A 25,756-nucleotide genomic window follows, 5' to 3' on the forward strand; every position below is an offset into this window, starting at 1 on the left:
AAAAAGGAAGGAAGGAAAGAAGGAAGGAAGGAAGGAAGGAAGGAAGGAAGGAAGGAAGGAAGGAAGGAAGGAAGGAAGGAAAGAAGGAAGGAAAAAACCCTATGTCCTGAGGAAATCCTGGGCCCACCATCATTTATTCATCGAACTTATTTATCCAATCACTATTTTGTGGAGGCCTTCAAGGATTCTATAGCCCAGGGAACAAAACAAAAAGATAAAGAAGCAATTATAACATTGTTTAAAGGTGGATATTCGAATAGAGAAGAGGATACAAGAGCCACAGGAGCCACCTCTTATCCAGACCTGAGAAGGCCTCTTGGAACATGTAGCTAAATCAAGTAGAGAAAAAGTAATAGGCATTAGCTGGGTGACAAAAACCAGGAAAGGAAGTGGGAAGAGCATGTGTTAAAACCAGAAGTCGCACTAGAATGTTTTCTCTGCTTAGCACACTACTTTCTTAAAAACCATATCATACATCCAATATTTTTAAATTGCTATATTTCACATCTAAATCAGAATTTCTATCTGAGATAAATCTGCTAAAACTGAGTAGCAGCTGCCATCCTTAGGCAGGGCTTGTGCACTCTTGTTAGCCCAGGATTCCTGCTCACTGGCTTCACACTTGTACCTCATCACTTTATCCCCTGTAGGCATATGAGTTCATCAACCTTGGCTTAAAGACAGGAACAACTCCGGCTCTATCAAATTCAGTATCAATTCCCTAATTCAGCCATTGAAGCCAGAAGAGAGGAGAGCCCAACACACAAAACAAACTGCTTTTTGCCTAGCATAATTCCAACCACAGCTCCCAAACACAAAATTTTTATCTTGGTGGACTTGGGACAATATCTAATATTTAATAATAGTTTGATGTTATTTCTATTATATTTAATTACGGGAGAAGTAGATTTTTTTTCAACTTGTTAACCAATTTTCATCTGCATTTTAGAAAGATAAAATTCCTTCAGCATTCTGATAGCAAACATACAGGTTTTGTCAAGAGACTACATAAACACCTACAAAGAACTGAAAGCCAAGTTCACAATCTTTGATAGTTTACATCCCAGAGAACGTTCACCCTGAACAGGATTCAGAATGAGATCAGTTTTACTATGTCTGTACATCATTAGACTTGCAAATTAAAAAAAAAAAAAAAAAAAAACCCTAGACATTTGCAACTTCAGGTGAGACCAAAAACAAGATCTAATAATTAGTGTCTATTTCTGAAAGAAGTGCATATTTAAAGACCACAGGCAATTAACAACCAGGTTGTCCTGTAATCATGTACAGTAATAATTGGAGTATAAAGTAGGGTCTCATGCAAATCATCTCAGACTGCAACCGTCACCCTCTCCCATAATATATGATTTGATCAATGGAATCGTTAGATTTAAGGGAAACTGCTTCCTGCTTTTTGTCAATAAAAAAGACTAACCATATTTATAAATTCCTAAAAGGAAAATACAACAAGCATCTCCTCACAGGGAATCTTAAGATGTTTTAATGGCCTTTATTCACTTCCTGAATCACTTTGTGATTCTAAAAACTGACATTTTTTTTTCTTGCACTTACATGAGAGTAAGCAACATTTCTCAGTGTAAACATATTCAGTGAGGGATTCATGATCACTCTGTAGATAGAGTTGCCAATGGTTACACTGTCATCTCCACTGGGGTCCTCACAAAAGAAAAAAAGAGGAGCCCATCCTTCTGGGGTAGCTGGGAATGAAGGTCTAGTTCACCCTGAAGGTATTGTCCAGATTTTAAGTGACTGTGATTCCTTTGAGAAATCACACAGAAGGTCTTTTAATAGCAATTAGAAAATATCCAAACATTTAAATTATAAAACTTTTTATAGCTAAAAAGTGAGGAAAATCCCTTGGCTCTGTCTGAATATATGTGCTTCAAATAAGTTAACAACATAATTGACTATATGAGCTGAGATTTGGGAGATAGGTTTTTTTGGTTTTCAGATAAATATTTTGAAAACAGAGTATGTGCTTGCTTTTCAACTCTGACGGCTCACTGAAAGTCAGAGGACCTGGAGAGTAAGCCTGAGGTTGGGGTAGACAGAGAAGGAAGAAGAAATAGAACCATTAGTTGCCTAGAAGCTGCCAGCTCACACCCCTGACAATTAGCTCCTTAGGTGTCGCTCACACTCCCCATAGAAAGGAGGAATCTTTTGACCAGTGAGGAAACCTTTAGTTATCCCTTGAGCAAGTAATTAAAAGAATCAAAATTTGATCCCAGATTTGACTCCAAATCTCATGTCCTCAGCTCTGCTAGGTCATCTTTGCCTGTATGTGTGGGTCACTTGGGCCTCTAGATCTGCCCACCTTTCTGGCATCAGCAATGCAGAACTGTTGATGGCAGTTAGTGAGATCAAGAGTCCTAGGGCATCTGCCTCACCTAAAGCCAACCACACCAGGCAGTTAAGTTGTCACACAGAATTCTATGAAATAGCACTTTTTTTTTTTTTTTGAGACAGAGTCTCACTCTGTTGCCCAGGCTAGAGTGCAGTGGTGCGATTTTAGCTCCAAGGTGCAACCTCCACCTCCCGGGTTTGTGCAATTCTCCTGCCTCAGACTCCCCAGTAGCTGGGATTACAGGCACCCGCTACCATAGCTGTCTAATTTTTGTATTTTTAGTAGAGGTGGGGTTTCGCCATGCTGGCCAAGCTGGTCTCAAGCTCCCGACCTCAGGTGATCTGCCTGCCTTGGCATCCCAAACTGCTGGGATTACAGGCGTTAGGCAATGCACCCAGCCAGCACTTTTTCTTAATAATCTCCCTAAAGCATCTGGAAGTAGATCCAGAAGTGAAAGAGGGCTCACTCATTCCCCATCCCTCTCAGGTGAATAAAATGATGCCCAACTGAGCCAACCAGCCAGTTCCAAGCTTTATAATCCAGATGGCCTTTAACTACACTTTAACCTATGTTCAAAATTACATTTTGGCCAAATTTATAATGCATACTTGTCATTTCTCTGTGAATTATTTCATCAAATATAATTTTTCTGGTTGGTACTCACTATCATACAATTAGTTTACAGAAATTCTTTGTTGAAATCACAAATTACAAAACAAATAAAGTAAAACTGGAATCGCCTAACTTCTGTTTAAATCATCTATTTCTAAAACTACCTAAAAGATGCTTTCCTAGCATAAACATAATTTAACTATTAAGCTGAAGGATGGGGAGTGGGGAGAGGGAAGCTAAAGGACTCTCCCCAAAGCATTTATAGAAAGTTTCCTCCGTCTACAACATCCCTAAAAAGTTTTTAAAGAGGCCTTAAAATGAATAAATAGTTGAAAATGAAATGCAAAGTCAAATCAAAATGAATGTCAATGTTGCTCAGTTAGCAACAGCCTAGCAGCTCACCAGCTGTCAACGTTAATCATAGCTCAGTCGTTGACTCACTGAGTGACCTATAGAAGTACAGTTAACCTCACTGATTTTGTATGCCAGCAACAAAATAGCATCACAAACTCCTCGAAGGCCTGATGTGAGTTATAACTCAAAGATATTGCCATGGCCCCACTTTGGGGGCTAAGTGTTAAATAAAAACCAAAATTATAAGGAAGATGATAGGATGCTCTTCAGAGAACATTTCCAGCTCTGTCTGCATAATTTTAGTGCTTTGATGAAACATGTCTCTGAAAAAAACAGTTAACCATATAGAGTAGTTAAGAATAGTTTCAACTGGCCTTATCTAAAATACAGATTATTCAGAATCCTCATCAAGCTTTAGATATCAGACACATTCCCACAAATTTAGTTATATTTCTAAGAGAAAAACAGTTCTTCCAGGAATCCATGCATAGGGTTCTAAATAAGAGAGGCAAATGAATGATACAGTCTTTGGCATAACCCTAACAATAAAATTCTCATCGAAAGAAATATAGCTCATTTGTCCACCAGATTAGAAACTAAATTCAAGACACATATGTAATGGCTAAATGTTTAACAAAACTTTTTCTCTTCTTCCAGAGAACACTCCCACACCGTGGAGTAGAAATGGTCCAGTGGGGTGAGACCCCTATAGCAGGGCGGACCCACTAGAATAAAGAGACATAGGTCCCTGGGTAATTGCAGGAAATAGGTTCCCCATCTATCCACATTGAACTATAACGTGAGCAACAAATAAACGTGCATTATGATAAGCCACTGAGCTTTGAGGATTGGTTATTATACCAATTAGCTCACTTCAATTAATACACAAGTTTGAGATATGCTTAGTTTTACAACCCAAGATTTACAACTCGCCTACATTGCATATAGTATACACAATAGAGAATGTACTATGAATGGATGAGGCATCATCATTTACAAAAATAAAAATTAGGAAATACATCCATACAGACAATACCTCAAAAGGACAGACCATCAAATGCAAGCCCTAGAAAGCCATGGTGCAGAGACATTTCTACCTTCACATTTAACATAACGCTGATGGCCCTTTAAACAAACAGGTAGCTTATGGTTCAACCATGAGTTCCTTCTTCCACCATCAGAAATGGCCATTTTAGTTGATTTTAACATTTAGGTGGGAACTACAGTGTTAGATATCCTATGAAGAATGTATTCACAATAGCCAAGATATGGAAACAACCTAAATGCCATTCATCAACAGACAAATGAATAAAGAAATGTAGTATATACATAAAATGGTATATTATTCAGCCTTAAAGAAGAAGAAGGAAGTCCTGACATTGCTGACAACATGGATAGCCCTGGAGGACATTATGCTAAGTGAAATAAGCCAGACACTGAAAGACAAATACTATATGATCTCGCTTATAAGTGAGAGTTAAAATAGTCAAACTCATAGAAGCAGAGAATAAAATAATGGGAAGCAGAGAATAAAATAATAGTAAACAGAGGGTGGGCGGGTGGATGTTGAGCAAGGGGTACAGAGTTTCAGTTATGCTCAAGGAAATAATTGGATTTTTGTTGTTGTTGTTGTTGTTGTTGAGATGAAGTCTCACTGTGTTGCCCAGGCTGGAGTGCAGTGGTGCAATCTCAGCTCACTGCAACCTCCATCTCCCAGGTTCAAGTAATTCTCCTGTCTCAGCCTCCTGAGTAGCTGGGATTATAGGTGTCCACCACCATGCCGGCTAATTTTTATATTTTTAGTAGAGATGGGGCTTTGCCATGTTGGCCAAGCTGGTCTCGAACTTCTGACTTCAGGTGATCTGCTGCCATAGCCTCCCAAAGTGCTGGGATTACAGGCATGAGCCACCACACCTGGCCATCAAGGGAAGAATTTTAAAAAGCAACATTATTCTGCCATCAACAGGTATAGGAAAAAAAAAACAATAATAAAGACTATTTAGGAACATTCGTTTTTATAGCACTTCCTAAGGTTTCTTTAAAGAGAAAGACTGGGACTGGCCTCACGCCTGTAATCTCAGCTCTTTGGGAGACCTAGGCGGGCAGATAACCCTAGGTCAGATGTTCAAGACCAGCCTGGTCAACATGGCGAAACCCCGTCTCTACTAAAAAATACAAAAATTAGCCGGATGTGGCGGTGGGCGATTGTAATCCCAGCTACTTGGGGGACTGAGGCAGGAAGAATTGCTTGAACCTGGGAGGCAGAGGTTGCAGTGAGCCAAGATCGCGCCACTGCACTCCAGCGTGGACACTGTCTCAAAAAAAAAGTGGCGGGGGGGCGGGTGGTGGAAAGATTGCTTACAAACCTATGCAACATGCCTCTGCAGATAGAATATTGTTTACTCAGGGAGAGCAAGAAAGTCTAGTAGCCTGAATTGACTTACAAAGTTAAAAGCAATCTGGTAATAAAAAAAGAAAAAAAAAGAAAGCAAATGTGTCATGTGATAGTTTCAGCTACAGCTACATCAACACTCAGGAAGAGTTACACTGATTTCAAGCCCACAGATCCTCCTTAGTTCAAGAACCTGAAGAATGTTTCTAATTGAGGTTAAATTATCGAAGATGTTAAGGGTGTTCAAAAGATAAACAAATTGTCACGTTCAAACAAAGAAACTGCTGAAAAACAATGCTTAAGTGGAATTCTTGTAATTTAAATTGTTTATTTTCTTTTTTTCCTGCAGATGCCACAAGATTAAATTGTTTCTTAACTGACATCATATCTTAGATACTATGCTTATGATTTTGATTTCTCTTTAATCAATACTCTTTTGAACTTTAAGTTTCTCTACCTTCTACCAGTTTATCTGTTTAGTCATCAATATAAGCAAAAGCGTGCCAACCAAAAGTTCGGCTATTTTTTTTAAACTCTGATGTTACATCTTTCTTATTATGCCTGACAAGGCTAGGTCTACTTCAAATGTTCATATCCTACCTCAGGGGAAGGGAAAGGCTAGCAGATGCTGAGGACCTGCTATGTGCTAGGTACTGTGATCACTGATCTGTATGTATTGACTTAGTGCTTGGCAGAGAAAAAAGCCTGTGAATAAAGTGACATTATTCTTACTTTATGAAGAAATTGGAATTCTGAAAATTTGTATAACCTGCATACAACAGGGTCACCAAAACCCAGTCACATTCATATAACAGATACATTCAAGAAGCTAAATGTTGCTTTATTTGGGGTCTATTCAAATAAATCCTAAAGTAGATCTTATTTTGACTAGAGTTGATCATTCCTTTTTGTTATTTTTGGTTTTTTGTTTTGTTTTATTTTTTGCTTCTTGTCTAATCTTATCTTTTGCTACTGACTTTAAAACTTTTGAGTCATTGGTACTACTAATCAAAAAGCACTACTTTGTTAGAACTCTTACAAATAAGATATGGAGAGGGAGAGACTGAAATTACAAGTTAAAACAATGTTCTCAAAATTCCTGCTGATTTTAATTATCCATGCATCACTTTGCCTCTCATTAGCATAAATATTTTTCCTCCTGGGTTTTGCTGACACTAACAAAGGTAGTATAGGCTTACCTGTATTTCAACTCACCTAACACATCACTGTTATCAGGGTTTTTTTTCATATTCCCTTAATTAACACATATAACGGAGTGAACTATAGTATTTCCTAAGCCACCCACAAGCATAGAGAATTGATGTCTCTTACAAAGTGAGAGGCTATTTTGCAAATCATGAAGATCCTGTCATCAACACCTATTACAATATCAACATGTTCGAACATCATGACTTTGGGAAAGAAGAAATAAATTTAATTGCATTTCATTTCAAGCTAAAATGATACATGAAAATGCAGATAACATCACTGACTTTGGGAAAGGAGAAATTAGTTTAATTGCATTCCATTTCACGGTACAATGATACCTGAAATTTCAGATTTACCCCCCCCCCAAAAAAATTTAAGAGTTTTTTTCCCTAACATTACCTGTTTTTTAAAAAAAATGTTTCACCACAGAATTCCAATAAATGGCATTGATATTAATTTATCAAAGAGACTATATTCATGTAACTTTTTAGCAACATATCAGTTATATAAATCAAGTATGCCATAATTCATATAAGCCTACATAGAAAAAAAAAAAAGAAAGAAACAGTGGGAAATTCAAGGAATTTCTTATAACAGAGAGGTTAAGTCAACAATTGGGGTTGATCTTCTTGCTCATCCTCAGATCAGGAAGCAAGGAGAAAGGAAAACAGAAGAGTGTTGGTACACCTCTCTTTGAGTCATTCTCCTATAACCTAAAATGAAGGATATATACCATTTGCTACTAATCCCAAAAGTTTTAACAAAGTATCCCTGAATGCAAGGGTCTCCAGTGACAAGAGCAATTTGCTTTCTGACTACAACCGCACTTTATATTCATATCTTTTCGGAATCTCATAAGAGGTAACACTTTTTGAAAGCTTCCTATGTTCCAGGAACTGTCCCAGGCTTCACTGCTTTTTAATAAACCTATGAAGGAAGTACCACTGTTATCCCTATTTTATAGAAGGGAGAAAATGAGGCTGAGAGAATTTAAGAAAATCACCTATAGTCACTTAGCTATTAAGATACAGAACTAGCTGTTTACAATAGCCAAGATATGGAATCAACCTAAATGTTCATCAACAGATGACTGGATACAGAAAATGTGGTATATGTATGCATGATGGAATACTATTCAGTTATTAAAAATAATGAAATAGGCCGGGCACAGGAGTTCAAGACCAGCCTGGGCAATGTGGCAAGACCCCATCTCTATTAAAAAAAAAAAAAAGAAAAAGAAAAAGAATGAAATCCTGTCATTTGCAACAACACGGATGAGCCTGGAGGACATTATGTTACGTGAAATAAGTCAGGCACAGAAAGATAAATACTTCATGTTCTCACTCATATCTATGGGCTAAAATAAATTGAGCTCATACAAATAGAGAGTAGAATTGTTAGTATTAAAAGCTGGAAAGGGGTTGGGGGAAGACAGGGAGAGGCTCATTAATACATACAAAGTTACAGCTAGATGGAATAAGTTCTAGGGCTTTGTAACACTATAGGCTGAATATGGTTAACAATAATTTAGTGTATATTTTCAAAAAGCTAGAAGAGAGGATTTTTAATGTTCACAAGACAAAGAAATGATCAATGTTTGAGGTGATGGATATGCTAATTACCTTGATTTGATCGTTACACGTTGTATACATGCACAGAAATATCATTCTGCATTCCATAAATATGCACAATTATGACATGTCGAATAAAAATAAAGGGATAGATATGTAAATAAATAAAGGTAAGGAAACATACCCAAAAAAAGAAAAGTACAGCTAGGTGTTAGATGCAGGCAGTCTGCAGAGACTGCTCCAAAGATCACGCTCTTGGCCTTTTTGTTCTGTTGCTTATCAATGGCACACCAATCAATGAGAATTTCTCACTTCCCTGATTCTAAGAAGCTCATTCCTCTCATTAAAAAGAGACCTTGAGAGGAATGATCTTCTTAGAATCAGGGTGCCTGTAATCCCAGTTACTTGGGAGGCTGAGGTAGGAGAATCACTTGAACTCAGGAGGCGGAGGTTGCAATGAGCTGAGATCATGCCACTGCAGTTCAGCCTGGGCAACAAGAGTGAAACTCCATGTCAGGGAAAAAAAAAAAAAGAGAGAGAGGAGAGAGAGATCTTGATTTCCATATTCTGAGGCCCACTCCTTGCCTATTTATGGTGCAGGGGGGAAAAATATTTTCACATCCGGGCTTTGAGAAAGCTCTCAGTGGTTCTCAAGTTTTGCCTCAGCTCACAAAGCCATCACACCTTCAGACCAGGTCATGGAAGGAAAAAACCTAGAATGTGTTATGTGAGCAAGACCACTCTTTCGACCTGAATAGATTTTTGTCATATCAACCACATCACTGGGGTTCAAGAAAAGCCCACATCATCACATAGATTTTTCCAGTTAGGACCTAGAAGGTATGAAATAACGTTAACTTAAAAAAAAAAGTTTTAAACAGTGCCGCTGGACTATAATGAAGAAAGACTAGGATAGCCCTGTGTGAAATCCCTGCACTCCTTCCCACCCTATTCTTGTTTCATTCTCCCTGGCCACTCCCATCCCAAACTTCCCTTCTTCCTGAGGACTCCTCATGCAGCCCTGACTTTAATGCTGTCTACTTCTGTTGCTCAAGAAGGTTTACTTGTTCTAAAAGTATCCCATGACCCCTTTTCCTAATTTAAATTTTCCTCTTCATCTACTCCATTCTCCCACCAGCCTGGAATTAGAAAAAGGAGGCTCCTCTATGAAGTGCTACTTCCTTTCACTAGACCTTAGACTAGATGACCTCCAAATTTCAACTAGAAGTTTATTATTAAACCAACCTATACTCAATAGTGAATCACAATCAACTTGATCTAAAAAATCTCCACACCACCAGAGAGGTGCCTGCTTGCTCCATTCCCAGTGGGGTTGGGGTTGGTTTCTTTGAGTGGTAAAATGCTTATATTGCAGTACTAAGACTCTTGTTCCTTGGCATACGGGTGGTCTGGGGAGAAGAAAACTCAAGCTCCCTTTGTGGAAACTTTGTCACCTGCTTATGGGTGGAAATCAAGAAAAGGGGACAAGAAAATGAAGAGGAAGCCACTCTAAGACCATGCTAAAAGCCCTCAGATGCTTAACTGAGGAAGGCCTGGAATGTGGATGTTGTCTGTGGCCACAAACCTCCTTCCCTGGAGGTGGACACAAGCAAAAGAAGTCAGCCAACCTTCATCTCCTTTCCTCATCAACTTCCTTGTTGGAATTGAAGATTTAGGCTGCTCAGCTCCAAAAGAATAATAATCATAATAATTGCCCTCTCCTTAGGCTATAACAACCCTCTCATTCTTCTATCTCTTCTAAATCTGACCTGTTTCCCTTAGAAAATAAAAATAATGAACCTCTAGAGTTCACTTGGCTCAATAGTGGGCACTATTCATCATTGATAAACATAAGTAATAGCAATGTTAACAATATGCTTGTATGGAAGAAAAGCCATACTATGCAGTAAATTGAGACAAAAGCATCATTGCTACCACCTCTAACCCCTAACCTGCTCCCAGAAACACCAGTCTCCACAGAGGCCTCTATTCTTCCACCTACAGTGGCTCTGATTCAAGCAACTGCATTCAAGGTAAGTGAAACCACATCTTATTCAATTTCAATCTGTCTTATGTTTAATTAATTTTTAAAGAATATACAATCGTTTTCTTTACAAATATAAGGTAATTTAACTATAGAATTGACTCAAAGGTTTTCAGGAGCTCACCTGGCACCTAAACACTCATAGCACTATCTCATCACCAAACATGTTTTAACAATGTACCAACTTTTATATTCAATCCATTTGTATTTAGAATATAGCCCTTGCTTGTATTTCAGGGAAGAAGCTTTGTCCTGGGAGTACCAAACGGGCACAAGCCAGGGGCCAGGAAGACAGAGCATGCAAGAACACAGCAAAATGTGCCAGAACCAAAGTCAATAGGCTGCTCTCTAGGACATCAGGAACTTGGGGTTTCCAAACTAACTTATTCTTAATAAAAGGCAGTTTATCAGTTGGAATCTTCTTAGAAAACTAGAAAAAATATAAACATACAGTAGGTAAATATACCTGTAACAAGCCAATACTTTAAGCATCACTCTGCAGAAAAATGGAGCATACCTAGTCACATTTAAGGCCCCAGCTTCTACAAACAAAAATGTAGCCAATTAATGTATCTCAAAGGGCAGATTTTTTCTGACTACTGAAGTCAGGAAAATTCCCCCCCAGAATGGCTCTGATTGGCAGATATTTTCTGAGAGAGGACAGCTGAGTTAATGGAGGCCTGTGGTCATTTTATGTCAATGGCTGGAATAGGTTGTTTCCTCTTCTCATTCTTGCTTTTATTTTTTATTTTTGCCAGTCCCTATGGCTACATCGCACCTGCTACCCCCCAAATACATGCTAATGGCAGTATCTTAAAGGGACAGGAATCACCAGAAAAGAAATGCATATAGTTGGATTTCTTATGCAACTCAATGATTGCATATGCCTGTAGTAATTTTTTTCAACAGAACTTGTCAGGTTAAAATTATAAATGACTTCAAGCTGCTGGTATCCATTTCATTTGGCTATTAGGGTGGTCAAGATATCTAACTTAGGAAAGATAAAATGACAACATGTCCCAGGAATCAACAGGTCTTTATTTTGCCTTGATTTTACTGAATAAAATTCTCCTATAACTTGATGCTTGGGGCCAGAGTCTCTTCTGTTTATTCTATTCTTTAAGATCAATTATTAGAGAGAACTCAAACCAAAAAAAAGGGATGAAACAGTGTTACCTAGGTACAAATTTAAGCTATAAACTCTGAAGTAGAACATGCTTACTGTGGTTAAAAGATATAAACCACATATAAATTTAGCAACAACTCATCATATTAGATATCGTGACCTTTGGCATTGGCATTTTTCAGTATCGTTTCAGATAGCACTGGTAAAGATGGCAAAAGTAACCTAATCCCTTAATGCCCATGTCACAAACAGAAGTGCGCTTCTGAAATAGCCTCAGCAGAAGCCACATCTTTTCACACCTGCTTTTAAGGAACCAAGGCAATCTTTTAAAAGAAATAGTACATTGAGCATGATCAGTGGATGAGGAAGAGTTTCAATACCAAGTCAGTGAATTAATAACACCATTGTATGTATCAAAACTCCACTATGCACCCAATAAATATGTATAATGACTATGTGTCAATTAAAAAAATAAAAACTGCAACATACATGCATTGAGAGTGATGTCCTCACAGTTCAGAATGCAAAAGACAGACTAATACTAATCAAAAGACTATTACTAATCAAAAGACTATTCAATATCATCCATCTTTAGCAGGAATCACATAAAAATTGGCTTGTTGGGTTTTTTAATGATAAGCCAGCAAACTAATTCTTCTTAATATGTTTTTATTTATTTATTTTATTGATTGATTGAGACAGGGTCTCACGTTGTCACCCAGGCTTAAGTACAGCGGCATGATCTCAGCTCACTACAGCCTCCACCTTCCAGGCTCAAGCAATCCTCCCACCTCAGCTTCCGGAGTAGCTGGGACTTGGGACTACAGGTGTACACCATCATGCCCGGCTAATTTTTGTATTTTTTTGTAGAGACAGGGTTTCACCATATTGTTCAGGCTGGTCTCAAACTTCTGGGCTCAAGGGATCTGCCTGCCCTGGCCTCCCAAAGTGCTGGGATTTCAGGTTTGCGCCAGTGAACCTGGCCACAACATGTGTTTTTAAAGTGATCCTCATTCAGGATATGGGATTGCAAGCAATGCGCCTGGCTCTGCCACCTTGTAGCACAAAGAAACAGAAACAAGAAGTATAAGACAAACCATGGCTTAAAGGCAGCCACAAAAATGTATAAAATGAATCACTCGGTTACAAATTGTTTACCAAATTCCTTCACCTTCATCTTTGAGAAAGAAATGCACTACACAGCTAGTATCACAAAATGTCCTAATGACATAGGAGAGGGGGAACAAGAGACTGATACTAACTACTAAGGTGGGTGCCAGCATTTCAAGCCTCAAAAAAGAACAAAGCCATTCAGCAAAATTATTTCCTGGCATCAATTTGAACTATGGGAAGTCACAGTTGTAAGGCAAAGGAAAAAAAAAAAAAAAAGAAAGAAAAGAAACTGAACACTTTATAATATTTGGAAACTTCTTACCAACCCTTATTTTCATGGCTTTCCTCCATTAAAATTTTTACCTAATACAAAGTAATACTTCATACATAACTAAACCTTGAAGAAATAAAACCAGGATTCAGTTGGGCCTTTTCTTTTCCATTTCCTTTCTCAGCTGCCTGCCTTCTAATAAGACAAAAACTTTTGGCAGGAACATAGAAGGTATCTAGACATTTCAATGAATTAGACAAGGAAGTCTAAATGAAGAAACCCTGGCACTCATAAATGAAGCAGTCTTTTAAAAACCAAAGAGCCAAAACAGAGGCTAAATAATGCTTCCTGAAAAAGAAATTCACTTTTTAAAAAAGGAGATACACACAGTTCTCCAGGATCATTAAGGCACCGTTCTAAATTAGTATCTTTCAGATCAAACTGAGAAACTTCACAAGTATTTTCTAAACAAAACCGTGAGTGCACACACTCCCCATAGACAGTTCTTTAGCAGATTTAAGTTGCATACTGTAATCAACACAAGTACAGTTACTTACTTGTTTCCTTCTGTAATGAGCAAACTGAGAAAGTCCTAAAACAGTCGCAAGAGCACCTCCTCCAACAAGAATGGTCCCTTTCACTGCCTTTTGAAATGCCATTTTTTAGCCTACAAAGAAAAAAAAAAAACAAAAAGAAGTTAATTGGGATAGTTATCGCATAACCATCCCAATAAGAAAAAGACACTGTGTAGATTATGAAACCATGTTAAACTAGAAAAGAAAACACAAAATAAGGAAACTACTAACAAACCAATGTGCATACTGCAACTCAAAAGAAATAGCCAAAAAATTCTAGACAAGGGAACTGATTACATAAAAGTTACTTTCTGATCCAATAGGAATTAAAGAAAGAAAAGCAAATTAAGAGACAACTGAGGATATTTAAACAGTATAAAGTCAAGAGAACTGTGAAAAGAAGTGTCACTGGGTATCTGACAAAACTGCATGCTATACTTGTAAATTTGTTCAACACCTAATCCTCTCCTCAAGGAGAACCAGCAGAAAGAAGTCTTGGGTCACTCAACAGGACAATAAACATCAGCCTGCTTCAGGTTATTTGGCAAGTGTTTAATTCAAATTGTGGTACAACTCCCTTCCCAAGTTTCTCCCTTTCTAATGAAGTTTTCACTACAGCCAAAAGCCAGCACAGATATATTTCTATCATTGAAAGAGTCAGCTGGGCATGGTGGCTCACGCTCATAATCCTAGCCCTTTAGGAGGCCGTGGGGGTGGGCGCCTATAATCCCAGCTACTCAGGAGGCTGAGGCAGGAGAATGGTCTGAACCCAAGAGGCAGAGGTTGCAGTGAGCCGAGATCACGCCACTGCACTCCAGCCTGGTGACAGAGCTAGACTCTGTCTCCAAAAAAAAAAAAAAGGAAAAAAAAGAGTAGACTTTATAGATAAGAAGTCAGAGGTATTAACGCCTTAATGCTTTCACAAACTGACCAATTTAACCTGCTGTAATTCCTTTCATTGGGGGAACTTAACAACAAAAAGAAAAGTTTTCTTCTAGCCAGAGTTGCATGACACCAACATTTTAAGAGAAAACCCTCCAGATCAAGCACTCACTGTATATTTGTGCTCACTGTATTTATATTTTTTTCTTTCTCTCATTTTGTAGAGACAGTGTCTGGCTCTGTCACCCAGGCCAGAGTGCAGTGGTTCAATCATAGCTAACTGTAAAATCAAACTCCTAGGCCAGTGATTCTCCCAAGTAGCTCATACTACCAAGTGCATGCCACCATGCATGGCTGATTTTTCCTTCTTTCTCTCCTTTCTTTCCTTTTCTTTCTTTCTTTCTTTCTCTTTCTCTCTCTCTTTCTTTTTCTTTTTTTTTCTGTAGAGACAAAGTCTTGTTATGTTGCCCAAGCTAGCCTCAAGCAATCTCCTACCTTGACTTCCCAAAGTGCTAGGATTACAAACATGAGCCACCCCACACTGGGCTCCACTAAATATTTCTCAAGTTCTGCGCTGTCTTAGCTCTTAACTTTCTTTCCTCTCACTAGTTTTCCACCACTGGACTGATAATGGAATTTTCTAAAGTTTTGTTGAGGACTTAAAAATTATTCTTTAACTTTTTCAGAAACTAAAAAGATTGCACAAAAATGAAAATTCCACCAAAAATTCTTTTGTCCGCTTTTACTGTTAAACATAAAAAGATAACCGTGTGTGATCAACTAAAAAAATTTCTAGAGTTGAGTAATTTGACCTGCCTAAGACTTTCCATTCACAAAAGCAGGGAAACAGGGAAGCCACTACCCTATTTCCTTGTAGGGGTGGAGCACTGGCCTGTCTGGACAACACACCTTACATTCCACTGATACCTCCCAACTCAAGAAGATAATTTATTATGAAGGTAGTTTTAACTTAGGATACTAAAAAAAGTATCTCAACAAAATTATGATACAGTTAAATATTTGGGTCCACATTGAATAAACTGTATCTATTATCATACTATCCTAAATAAAGAATTGCAATATAGTTGATAACTATGATTCTATAGAAAACTCATTTTAGGATACTATAAGTTATATACTGATATGTGGTGACATTTTTAAAATTTTTTTCTTCTGATCTCATTCTTCCTGACAAACTCCTAAATTCTAAAATTTGTCTTCTTAATTAAGATTCTTCCCAGGATTAGAGCCCAGGAGTTTGAGCTTGCAGTGAACTGCAATTGTGCCACTGCACTCCAGACTTGGGAGACAGAACTAGATCCTATCTCTAAAAAAAACCTGTAAAGATTCTTACCAGGAAAATATTCACTAGGTATTTGTATACTCTGCTGCTGGAGGTCTCTTCTTTACTGTCCCTTTGCTATATCAACCATCTTCTCTTTCCCAAATTATGCAGGACAGTTGGTGTATGCTGGTGAGAGGCCACCATTTATCATTCAGTCAACCCTAGGCAAAACCTTACATCCTAGGTTGCTGGGATAGTAAAAACCCTAACTTAGCAGGTACCCAGTTGTCATAGCTCACTATCACCAATCAAGGTACTGCTGTAAATGTTCACATGGGTGCCTATCACACAACAATGGAAGCCCTAGCAGCCAGACAGCATGCTATCTCAAGGTTAACTGGGTTCCTCTGACAACTGGAGACATAGAATAAAGTCCTAGTTCTATTTACTATTTACCTTAAACAATGCACATGCCTGACTCATAGCAGCATGGTGGTCCCTAGGATATGAGTGTTGTGACTGATTGACTTATCACTGCTTCTGTCTTGTTGATAATGTCACTGCTGACCTCACAAAGGATACCACACATCAACATGGCCAACTGAGGGATGTTATATATAACACAGTCAATGAAAATGTTTCATTCTCAGAGGTGTTCATTCAGCCAGTTAAGTTTGAAGCTAGTATTTCCAAATGAGTGGGTCCCTATGTTCCCTGCCTACCTGCTAGTATTGTTTTAATTTGATTTGTCAGAGACAAAAACTTGCAAAGGAGGATATTTTCATGCATTTTCCCAATGAGCCACTAATACTATCAAAAAACTACATTCTCATATCATCTTGCAGAGTTAGCAATAATATCAACTATAATCAATAAAGAGTTTTCCTTTTTCAATAATTTCAAAAAGTAATGTATGCTTGGGGGCTCATTATTTCTAATGTGATCAAATACTTCTGTATGGTCATTTGGCTAACTCAAAAACAAAGGCAAGAATCAGTCAGTTTCACTTGACTTTCCTAAGATAATCATTATGATTGTTGTTATTATTATAAATGTTACAATAACAATCACTGCCATTTGTTATTTACTAGGTAACAGGTACTGCGCTTTTAATTCTTTATACACATCAGCTCATTTCACCCTCACAACATCTAATTTCATAAAAGGGGCAGTGGTAGTTCAGAGGAAATCGGGGATTTCCCCAAAGTCACTGCCTAGTAAGTGAGAAAACAAGACTGAGTTTATGTTCTTGATCCCTGGGTGGTTCTGCCCTGCCTTTGGTCTCAAAAGGCAACTTCTCCCCAAAAGCTATACCATATTTTGTTGTCACTCCCAAAAGAAGGACCTATTCTCAAACAATCACCCAAATGTTCAGTCCCTTGGCATTTGGGTTAATCTCCAAGGCAATGAAGAAGTCTCTAGAAAAGTATCTACTAGTAATCTTCTGCCAAGTAATGTAAGAACTTTGTTGTAGGGCCGGGCACATTGGCTCATGTCTGTAATCCCAGCACTTTGGGAGGCCGAGGTGGGTGGATCATTTGAGGTCAGGAGTTCAAGACCAGTCTGGCCAACATGCTGAAACCTTGCCTCTACTAAAAATACAAAAATTAGCCAGGCGGTTGAGGCATGCGCCTGTAATCCTAGCTACTCGGGAGCCTGAAGCAAGGGAATTCCTTGAGCCCGGGAGGCGGAGACTGCAGTGAGCCAAGACTGCACCACTGCACTCCAGTCTGGGCAACAGAGTAAGACCCTGTCTCAAAAAATAAAAAATTTAAAAAAGAACTTTAATGCTGAAAGAAGAAATTTAGAATGATATAAACCATATGCTATGGACAACATGTACCCATTTACCATTGTAAGGAGAAACGTTTTCACAATGATTACAAACAAAACAAAAAAAGATTATTTCCTTCCAAGTAACAGTTTTACCAGAAAACTAGCAAAGAAGGGGAACAAAAATATACACAAATCTTTACTAACTTCTGCAATAAATGTTCAAGGAAACCAGAGGGGAAAAAATATTAAAAAATAGAATTAGCTTATTTATCATAGCTTCAAATCCATGTTTTATAGCCTTTTAATTAAATCACATATATGCTGACTCAGGACTGGCTGCTGCATTGACACAGACCAGAGCTAGTGCTAATTCTTGCAAGGAGAACACCATTTGTTTAAGCAAAACCTAAACAAATGGTGCTCAACTAAATATATCTGTGAGATTATCAACTAACTGCCCACAAGGAATTAATAATCTATTTGTAGGATTAAATATCAAAGTGTGTCTTGTAACTCTGAACTCTGTCTTATAACTAGTTGTGCTATATTGAGTGTTATAAACAGCCTGATGGAAAAAAAAAAAAAAAGCAAGGTGTTGTATCATTTTAATGTTGCAAGAAACTGACTCTGACTAAAAGAATTAAAGAAGGCTTCAGTGAAGACAGGATTTTGGAGAAGGGTATTGAAGGGGAAAAAAAAGAATTTGGAGGGGAGTGAGTAGGGAACGTTATAGAGAAAGACAACTGGAGGAGAAAGGGGAGCATCATGGTACGTTCTAGGCATACAAGTAGTTATCTCGTTTGGCTGGAGATGATGTGCAGCTAGAAATGGGGTTTAAAAAAAAGTCCAAGGGGCAAGAGAGAGGAAGACTGCGTACACATGAAGTAAGATATTTCTAGGATATCCTGTTGGCAATGGGGAGTAGAGGCTGTAGAGTAAGGAAGTAAGATGTTTTGTCTAATGCTCTGTAAAGACTACTCAAGTAGATTTTTGTGTTGAAGCTTAAGAAGACAGAGAGACCAATTAGAGGGCAATGAAATAGATCCCGTGTGAGAGGAGAGCCTGGTTTAAGGCAACATTAAAGAGTGCAAATCTAGAGGCGGATGTTTTGCAAAACTCTCTAAGGACTGCACTCAATTAGAGAGCATGACAAGACCTGACAACCAACTACCGGAGGCAGCAGGAACAGACTGAACACAGTAGGCGGTTTTAGTTCGGGCAGCTGGAAAAAGGCCCCAACATTTCAATATCAAGATCTAGAAAGAGAAGCAGGCTTAAGGAAGAAGAGAAGCTCAGCTTGCAACTAAGAAAATTTGAGATCTTGATGGAACATCTACTCACAGAAAACAGCAAATAGATGGATATTTGGGTCTAAAACTCCTAAGAGTAATAGGTACTTGGGAAACTTTTGCCTAAAACTGACAGATGTAATTGCTACACAATAAAATGTACTTACTGCTAGCAAACAAAAACTAAATTTGCCACTTTTCAAAGTTCGCTGACCCTTGTTTGTACCTGACTGCTGCAACTCATCTGGCTCAGCTGAATTCGTAGATGTCCTTGTAGGGCACCCATTATAGACAGTGACTTTTAACAAAGAACAACTCCTCACATCCTACTTCATGTAAATCCCTGAGTGTACCCACCACTTCTGCCTCCTCCCATTCATAGGCAAGGCAACTATGCATAAGCAAATTTATTCCAGAACCAGATCGCACTTCCTGGCCTCTGAAATCTCTAAAAAGTACTCACTCTCCTCCTCATCTTCCTGTCTTATCTTCTCTCTTCCAGCAGCCTTACTTATCAAAATATAAATTTAGCATTAAGTAAGAATCATGCAAATAGGCTGGGCCAGTGGCTCATACCTGTAACCCCAGAAATTTGGGGGGCCAAGGCAGGAGGATTGTTTGATATCAGGAGTTCAAGACCAGCTTGGGCAACAAAGCAAGACTCCATCTCTATTTAAAAAATTAGCTGGGCATGGTGGCACACACCTCTAGTTTCAGCTATTCAAGAGGCCAAAGTGGGAGGAATCATGTGTGCTCAGGAGGTCAAGCTTCAATGTGCCATGATCATACCACTGCACTCCAGCCTGGGTGACAGAGCAAAACCCTGTCTTCAAAAAAAAAAAAAAAAATCAAATGTTGAAAAAAAGAATCCATGCAAATACATTTATCACTCCTCTGTGGAATAAGCCCTGGGTCCCTTTGTCAGAGGCATGTGAACCAGAGGAACTCCATCTTGAATAGGAGCTGGGTAAAATAAGCCACCCCTTGTTTAGCATATAATCAAGAAATAACCATAAAAATGGGCAACCAGCAGCCCTGTGTAGTCCTTCTTTTATTCCTTCACTTTCACTTTATAGACTCATCCTTAACTCTTTCTTGCATGAGATCCAAGAACCCTCTCTAGGCATCTGGATGGGGACCCCTTTCCTGTAATACCTTTATATTTACAAAAACTCTCCTATCTTTGTGGTTTCTTATATAGAAACCTCAATTACCTTTCTAATCCCCATGCTCTACATTAGTTTAAGGAAAAAATGGGAACTTCTCAGGGTTTTGATTCTTATACCAGCATAGAAGTAAGCATATTTCTCTGTATCCCTTACAAGCATGACCAGTGGAGGGGCAGAGAGTACAGCTCGAACATCAATTACAGAAGAGTAATTTCAACAACAAGGCTTGGGGCATGTATTCTCCAGCAAGACATAAAGGCATCCCATACTGCATGCCCATGTTTATTGCAGCACTAGTCACAATAGCCAAGATTTTCAATCAGCCTAAGTGTCCATCAACAGACAAATGGATAACAAAAATGTGGTACATATACACAATGAAGTAGTATTCAGCCATAAAAAAGAATGAGATCAGGCCAGGCACAGTGGCTCACGCCTGTAATCCTAGCACTTTGGGATGCCATGGTGGGCAGATCATTTGAGGTCAGAAGTTCGAAACCAGCCTGGCCAACATGGTGAAACTCCGTCTCTACTAAAAACACAAAAAAATTGGCCAGGCATGGTGGTGGGCGCCTGTAATCCCAGCTACTCAGGAGGCTGAGACAGGAGGAAAAATAACTTGAACCTGGGAGGCGGAGGTTGCAGTGAGCTGAGATCACACCACTGCACTCCAGCCTGGGTGACAGAGCGAGACTCCGTCTCAAAAAAGAAAAGAATGAGATCATTTCATTTGCAACAACACGGGTAAAACTGGAGGACATCATGTTAAGTGAAATAAGTAAGGCACAGAAAGACAAATTTTGCATATTCTCACTCATTTGTGGGAGCCAAAAATAAAAACAAATGAACTCATGGAGACAAAGAGTCAGAGAGTAGAAGGATGGCTACCAAAGGTTGGAGATGGTAGTGAGGTTGGGGTGGGGATGGTTAATGAGTACAAAAATGTAGTTAGAATGAATAAGATCTAGTATTTGATAGAACAGGGTGACTGCAGTCAACAGTAACTTATTGTACCTTTTAAAATAACTAGAAGAGTGTTTGTTGGAATGCTCGTAACACAAAGAAATAACATGCTTAAGGTGATGGATACCCCACTTACCCTGATATTACTGTTACACACTGCAAGCCTGTAGCAAATTATCTCACGTACCCAAAAATATGTATACATACTATGTACTCAGAAAAATTAAAAAGAAAAAAGAAATTAAAAATAAACAAAAGCGATCCATGCTCTTCCAATCACCTACACTGAGAAATCTAGATGTACAATGCATTTCAAACATTAAATAAAAATCCCAAGATGTAACCTAGAGGTAGCCCTTTAATCAACTCAGCCCTTTACCTAAGCCTTTTGTGGTCCAAAGGTAGCAAATGCTCCTTACACTTCATCTGTGCAGCCACCCGCTCCTGTAGCTGTGCATGCAAAACCCACTCCTTCAACTATTTTGAGTCGTGTCACACTGTCACACCCATGGAAGGCACAACTCAGAGGGCCAGGCCTCACACTCGCATACGAATCCAGTGACTTATTGAAGAAAAGTGCATGAGTCTTACAAAATAAGCATACAGAACCTCATCAGAGAAGGTCCTAGCAAACGAGTCTGTAATCAGACAGCTTCACAGCAAGTCCATAATAAAACAGAAGAAGGAGTGAGCTCAAAAGCATCTTCTCTCCCAGCAGCACCGTTTTAACTATAAAAGTCAAGATCTCTGGGTGGCTTGAACTAGATGTGTTTTAGCAAGCAAACCTTTTATTATTCCAGTTAATGTGATAACAAATGTTTTGTACAATCCCCTTGAAGGAGGTATCTCATAGTTCAGACACACCAAGTAACAATCAAAGCACACCATGTACTACCCTTTCCCCAAGGTTTACTTTACCGTGGGGATCATGACTAGTACTCTGCCTGCAAATGCATTCCCCCCAGCCAAGCAGAGAAGGACTTACACACATATATCTTACACGTGTGATTCCTACAGAAACACACAGAGAGCCCTCGAGTGTACTTTTTGAAAGCTGTCAGACCTAAATGAACAAAATAGTCAAACAGAAGAGTCACATAGCCTGTTCTCTGGAAATAGAGAGGAGGTGTGGTCTGTAAACTGAAAGTGAATTCTCCTTTTTTGTTGTTGCTTTAGAAAGGATTTAGGCCAAGACGGGACAGGAAATTGACCCAAGGGTTCTTCACGAAAGACAATCCCTATGGAAAGAAGTGAATGTATCAAGTCCTAAGAAAACAAAAGACACTTTTATCCTTCCGTCACCTTCTTTAGCCTTTCCTCTATTATATCAAAAGCAAAAACACACAAACACAACAATAACAACCTATAGTTGTAAAGAATATATACACTAAACAGAATATCAAATAACAAGCAAAAGGGCTTTTCCGAAGTCACTGAGAAAACCATTATCCTGATAATGCAAGATAAATCAAAGAACCAAATAAAAGTCAACAGAAATGTGTGAAACATAATCCTCAGGTTCTAAATACACAAAATTTTGGACTGTGGCGGAAGAAGCTAAAGCAACACACTCACACATTGCTGGGAAGGCATCCAGACTCTAGCTCTGTCCCTGACTTCCACACCTATCAAAAGGCCAGTCTGCTTCCAAGAAGCGCAGGTTCTTTCACTTCCAATCCATTTATTTCCCCAGGCAATTACTGCCAGAAAGGCCCACCCCAAGAGAAAGTAAACAATTTGAACAGAGGAAGAGTATTTCCATAAAGAAGAATGAGGAAAAAAAAAAAAAATCAGGAAACGAAGAGAAAGTGAAAGAAAATAAACACTATATTTATACCAATTCACATAGTTGAAAGCTAGAAAATTATTTGTCTCCCTGAGTCACCTTTATGTCAGTTATATCATTTTAGAAGCAAACCCACAGCTATGGATGACTGAGAAAGAGGTTGGCCCAGGACCACTTCTCAGCCTCAAAGGAGGGCAGGAGCCTGGAAGCTTGACAGGAGAAGTTGGCTTAAGAGACGGGTTGAGCTGGTTTCAGGGGCAGAGTTCAAAAAATGCAAGTAAAAGGTACAAAAGAAGGAGAAAATAAGGTCAATAACTATTTAAAGTGAGCCAGTTAAAAGTCGCTGTTTATAAAAAATTTATCTCAAACATTATTACATGAGGATTTCTGATGTGTGATGGGGGGGTTAAGTTTAATATATAATGTCATAACTGTTAATCGAGCATTTATTTCACAAAGTCGCCTAAAACAAAAAAGGATTGAAAGGGAGGGAGCCTTAGAGGAACACATGTTTGCACTCTAGTAGTGATGTATTATTTAAGACCCAATTTTTTACAAAATATACGCCATCTCCAAGGCAACTGCCATATAATATGCTTTCTAACATTTCTAAAATGCACACTGGAAGTATAGTCACAAATTTGACCCTTTTTCTTTATTTCATGAGGTTCACTATAGAATTACAAGAAATCAATGAAGCTCATTATATGCATTAAGTGCAAATAATCACAGCTTAATCCATAATAGAATACTTTCTATTATGTTTGCTTTCCATACAATTGCTATAAAAGTCATAAAGAACTATAGTTAGTGCATCCAAGTGAATTTGTATTCCATTTTAAATTCATTTTAAAATCAGTTAATATATATTCTGTATCACTCTAGATATATTCACGGATTTGTGTTTAAAGTTGTACAATCCCATCTTTAATATTCCATTAAAATACATTTCTGCCTTCTTTGCCTACCATATGCATAATTGAGGGTAACCCTAGGAGCCCCAAAATAAAATGTTCCTCCCAAGTGAAAACTTGAAGCATTCCTTCACAAAAATGCCAATCCCTTATAAAAACACAAGTCAGGTTAAAGAACTGAGTAGATAACATGTCTAGTATGGAACTAAACAAACTTGCATTTATATATCAACTAACAAGAAATGGTTGACTTAGCATGAAAAAGAGATAGCACAACAGGGGAAAAAAGCTTTAAATCTGCCTTGAGGAGGCAGGAATGTTATCAATGAAACACATGCACTGATAACATTCAAAAGAAGTTCATTAGTCAAACAGACCATACTAGTCCTGTGCTTCTTTCAGTCTTTCTGCCCCTTTACTAACCCTTTATTGGATTAAGATAATGGTTGACATTCCTTTGGCAGCATAAATGCTCTTTTACATTTTACATGCTGTTATAGAATCTACTTCAGTAATCAAAACAAGAAAAAAGCCTGGAGTGGTGGGTGGCTAACATCTATAATCTCAGACTTCGAGAAACCCAGGCAGGAGGATCCCTTGAGGCCAGGAGTTCAAGACCAGCCTGGGAAGCGAGACCCTGTCTCTACAAAAAAATATTTTTAATTAGCTGGGCATGATGGCGCATGCCTGTAGTACCAGTTACTCAGGAGACTGAAGTGGGAGGATTGTTTGAACCCAGGAATTCAAGGCTGCAGTGAGCTGTGAGGGCACCACTGCACTCCAGCACAGGTAATAGAATGAGAGAAGGACGGAAGGAAGGACAGAAGGAAGGAAGGAAGGAAGGAAGGTAGAGAGGGAGGGAGGGAGGGAGGAAGTCCTTTACCTTGAAGGAAGGAAGGAAGGAAGAAAGGAAGTCCTTTACCTTGCTAGAAAATAAGCTGCAAATCAAAGAGTTTTAAATGTCTGTCTTAAGATTAAAACATATCAAGCCTTCCCTCAAAATTTATTAAAACTAACAAAGTCTTACAGAGTAACGACAATCATGGCTGTTGAATACATACTGTAAAATGTTTTGCAAGAAAACAAAGTCCACGCCGGGCATGATGGCTCATGCCTATAATCCCAGCACTTTGGCAGGCCAGGGTGAGGGGGTCACCTGAGGTCAGGAGTTCGAGATCAGCCTGACCATCATAGTGAAACCCAGCCTCTACTAAAAATACACAATTAGCTGGGCATGGTACATGCCTTTAATTCCAGCTAGTTGGGAGGCTGAGGCAGGAGAATCACTTGAACCCGGGAGGTGGAGGTTGCAATGAGTCGAGATCACGCCACTATACTGCAGCCTAGGCAACAAGAGCAAAACTCCATCTCAAAAAAAAAAAAAAAAAAGAAAAGAAAAGAAAAGAAAGAAGAGAAAGTCCACTTCACCATATAAATTAGTGTGCTTTAAAAAGGCCTTAGATGTTATAAAATACTGCTGAAGCACTGTGAATCAGATTAAATGGTTTTATATATATAAAGGCAATAATGAACTTTAACTCTGTTCAGAAGAAATATGCCATAAAACAATTTCAATTAAATAACATGTTCAGAGAAAAGGGTGCTTCAGATAATCAAGTTTCCATTTACCTGGATCTTAATCAGACATCTGTTTTGTTGTTTTCAAACAGCGTACATTTATGTGAAATATACCACTATGAATTAGGAAAGACTATCTACTAAATTAGGCATTTTTCTTTGAAGACAAAAAAAAATCTTAAGAAACTTCAAGATTATTGTTCTAAAATCTCTTCTTTTTAAAACAGCACAGATGTAGAAGATATTACATCTGAAGAGAACTAGGCTTCCAATGTAATAAGCACAAGCATAACTGAAAAGCTTTCAAAACTGAAAATCTGACTTTAATTTTCTTAGTGTTTGTTCATTATTTTTATCACTCAAGAAGAAAATGGCAGGGCACGGTGGCTCACGCCTGTAATCCCAGCACTTTGGGAAGCCATGGCAGGTGGATCACTTGAAGCCAGGAGCTCAAGACCGGCCTGGTCAACATGGTAAAACCC

At 38.5% G+C, this 25,756-nt stretch overlaps 1 protein-coding gene across 2 annotated transcripts in view; it reads right to left on the reverse strand.

Annotated features, from left to right (window-relative positions):
- GPD2 (glycerol-3-phosphate dehydrogenase 2 (mitochondrial)) overlaps positions 1 to 25,756 on the reverse strand; it is a 153,080-nt gene that overhangs the window by 91,368 nt on the left and 35,956 nt on the right. For both annotated transcript variants that reach the window (XM_011991921.1, XM_011991913.1), the window contains exon 2: positions 13,615 to 13,724. In XM_011991921.1, the coding sequence (XP_011847311.1) occupies positions 13,615 to 13,716 (102 nt within the window). In that variant the 5' untranslated portion in view covers positions 13,717 to 13,724. The remainder of the gene's footprint in view (positions 1 to 13,614; positions 13,725 to 25,756) is intronic.

The sequence above is a fragment of the Mandrillus leucophaeus genome, unplaced genomic scaffold (genome assembly GCF_000951045.1).
Source record: "Mandrillus leucophaeus isolate KB7577 unplaced genomic scaffold, Mleu.le_1.0 Scaffold110, whole genome shotgun sequence".
NCBI classification, from domain to species: domain Eukaryota; kingdom Metazoa; phylum Chordata; class Mammalia; order Primates; family Cercopithecidae; genus Mandrillus; species Mandrillus leucophaeus.